The sequence below is a fragment of the Hyposmocoma kahamanoa genome, unplaced genomic scaffold (genome assembly GCF_003589595.1).
Source record: "Hyposmocoma kahamanoa isolate Upper Pololo Valley unplaced genomic scaffold, ASM358959v1 78, whole genome shotgun sequence".
Taxonomy (NCBI): Eukaryota; Metazoa; Arthropoda; class Insecta; order Lepidoptera; family Cosmopterigidae; genus Hyposmocoma; species Hyposmocoma kahamanoa.
This window is the reverse complement of record NW_020653945.1, coordinates 17,718,542-17,721,071: the sequence shown is the minus strand read 5'-3', so window position 1 is coordinate 17,721,071 and position 2,530 is coordinate 17,718,542. Positions and strand designations below refer to the sequence as shown.

The following is a 2,530-nucleotide window of genomic DNA, read 5'->3' as shown; positions in this document are numbered from 1 at the left end:
CCCCCCCCCCCCCCCCCCCCGGTTTCCCTCTCGCCGGTTGAGTCAGCGCCGTGGGGTCGGTGCACATTCACCACGACGCCGCCCGGCCGCCCTAGCTTGCGCCAGGGCTCCCGCGCCAACGGAGGGGCGAGTCGGTTGTCCTCCGACCCGCCCACCAGACGAGTGAGGCCGTGCAATGCAGGCTCCGGAGTCCCTGTCCAGAGCCCGCTGGCCTCACTAGGGGATCAGGCGAGCAGCGAACTGCGTACGCCTTCTCCCCGTACGTCTGCGCCGAAGCGGGTGCGTCTGCGCCGAAGCGTCATTACATGTCTGCCCTTTTTTTCTATATCTATGGTTTCTGCTGCCAAGCAGATATGTGAGCGTGATGTAAGGGTGCTGTTAAAATTAGGGACTTTTAAACTCATGTCTCAGGGCGCAGTGTCAGTAACCCTCATATCTTTGCGGTTTAAAGCTCTGAGTACCATTGCAACTGATTATGTACAGGGGTGTCGCTTACCACCAGGCGCACGACTTATTCATCCCTTCACTTCGTATCACAAAAAAAAAAACACTTAAGCCTTTTTCCACTGTTTTGTATAGAATACTATTTTATTTCATATTTACAATAACACTGTATAGCGGACTGTATCAATGGGTGAAAGGGTAAAGGGTGGAATCTAACAACGAGTGAGCAAGGCCACAAGAATGTACTTACAGCTTTTAATAAGTCATTAGAAAAACACTACGTAGGTATCACAGCAAAACAGCAAAAAAAAGCTAAAGTCAAGAAAGAGGCGCCAAAAACAATCACGCTTAAATTTAGAATTTAAGTATAAAACTTAAAGAGACTATTATAAAATATATAGAAAAAGATTTGTAGCGATTTGCTACACACTGTTTCTTAAGACAAATGTGGACTTAATTTTCCAAAAGATACCTGGCTAAGTGTAGAAATAGATTTCTTATAGATGGCGCCACGGTAAAAAGTCGTTAAAAACTAAAAACAAAGATCTGCAACAAGCACATAGAAAAATTCGTAAGGTCCGCTAGTTCGTTCCGTGACTTAGTTGGCATAGCGTCTGACACGATTTGGAAGACGTTGATCCAGCCGGATCGAAGGATTTTTTTTCGTGTTCGATCTTTGTATTAATAATGATACATTATATGCGTTTTAGAGAAAACATTCGGTTAAAACTTAGTTTTGTTATTAGAAAGGTCAATGGCTGGCGCCGACATGTACTTATGTCACATTTTTTAATTTACTCTGGTTATATACTCGATGTCATACTGTCTTAATGTACACATCTTAAATGTGTATATGTAATGAATGACTCACAAATGTGCGCGTACAAATAATTGAATTTTGTCAGGACGTTGTTGATACTTCTCTATAGAGAAGCAGTAGGCGGCACATACAAAGAAAGCACTTCGAAATCGCATTGTAAAGCCCGTAGTTGATGTTTTGAGATCCATATAGCGAAACGGGTTACCTTGTACTTATCATATTCTCACATTTAATTTTACGGTAAACGCCATTATTGTCCATTAAAGGTCAATACGTATTCTTTGAGAAGATACCTTATTGTAAACAGTTTTTAATTTTTAGGAAATGAAACTATTTTTCCGGATTTAAATCGCGTATATTTGTTTTTTCAAACAAACCGACGTTTCGACATTGACATGAGTCAACCGTGACCATGGGACCTGTAAAGGGCCCGAAACGTCGGTTTGTTTGAAAAAACAAATATACGCGATTTAAATCCGGAAAAATAGTTTCATTTCCTATGTGTAACAATCGCGAAAACCTAAGAGTTTTTAATTCTATTTTTTTTTTAAATTGGAGTGGGCTAAAAGGTTACCTAACGTTAACATTAGCTTTAAATCTCTTCAAATGATAATATATACCGAGTGTTATAATTAACTCTCATAAGGAATGTCTTTTGTTTCAGAATCCTAAGGAGCGTCAACTGTTAGAGTGGTTAGATCAAAAAGAAGACTGTACGAGTTATTTATTGTTAGCTAAAGTGCATTCCATTTAATTTGATCAAATTTTTGAATCAATAATAAAAGTGGCTTCAGTGATCTAGACATAATTTTATAGGTTTCATTCTGAAATTTTAAGTTGTCGTTCATTTATCGACTAACACTTGATCAACCCTGCTTCGCTTCCAAACTATAAGATCAAAGAACAGTTATTTCATTTATTCGTAGCATAAAAGAACTATACTCAGGTAGTGGGTTATAAACCTGAGACACCTGCTGTCAGCAGGTGTTGAAAAGTGCCGGAATGATAGATGTGTGGCAACCATGTAAAACATTATGTTGCAGTAGAAGCATAGACTAATTTTTAAGTGCTAATTTATTAAATTGAGTAAGTACTTAATAGTTTTATTGACAACATTTTAATAAACATTGAGGCTATCAGCGCAAAGGGGTGTAACCCATATTTAATTTTTTTCGACGATATTATTTTAAATGATATTACGTAAGGCGCACTATAAGTTTCCGGAATGAATAAGAAAAAAATACTATAAATGGTCAGAAATGAATT

General features: G+C 38.7%; 1 protein-coding gene across 1 annotated transcript in view; it reads left to right on the top strand.

Annotated features, from left to right (window-relative positions):
- Window positions 1-1,964, top strand: part of LOC113232857 (nicastrin) — a 28,645-nt gene extending 26,681 nt beyond the window's left edge. The window contains exon 15 of the mRNA XM_026467712.1: window positions 1,929-1,964. Coding sequence (XP_026323497.1) covers window positions 1,929-1,953 — 25 coding nt within the window. The 3' untranslated portion in view covers window positions 1,954-1,964. The remainder of the gene's footprint in view (window positions 1-1,928) is intronic.
- The last annotated feature ends 566 nt before the right edge of the window (window positions 1,965-2,530 follow it).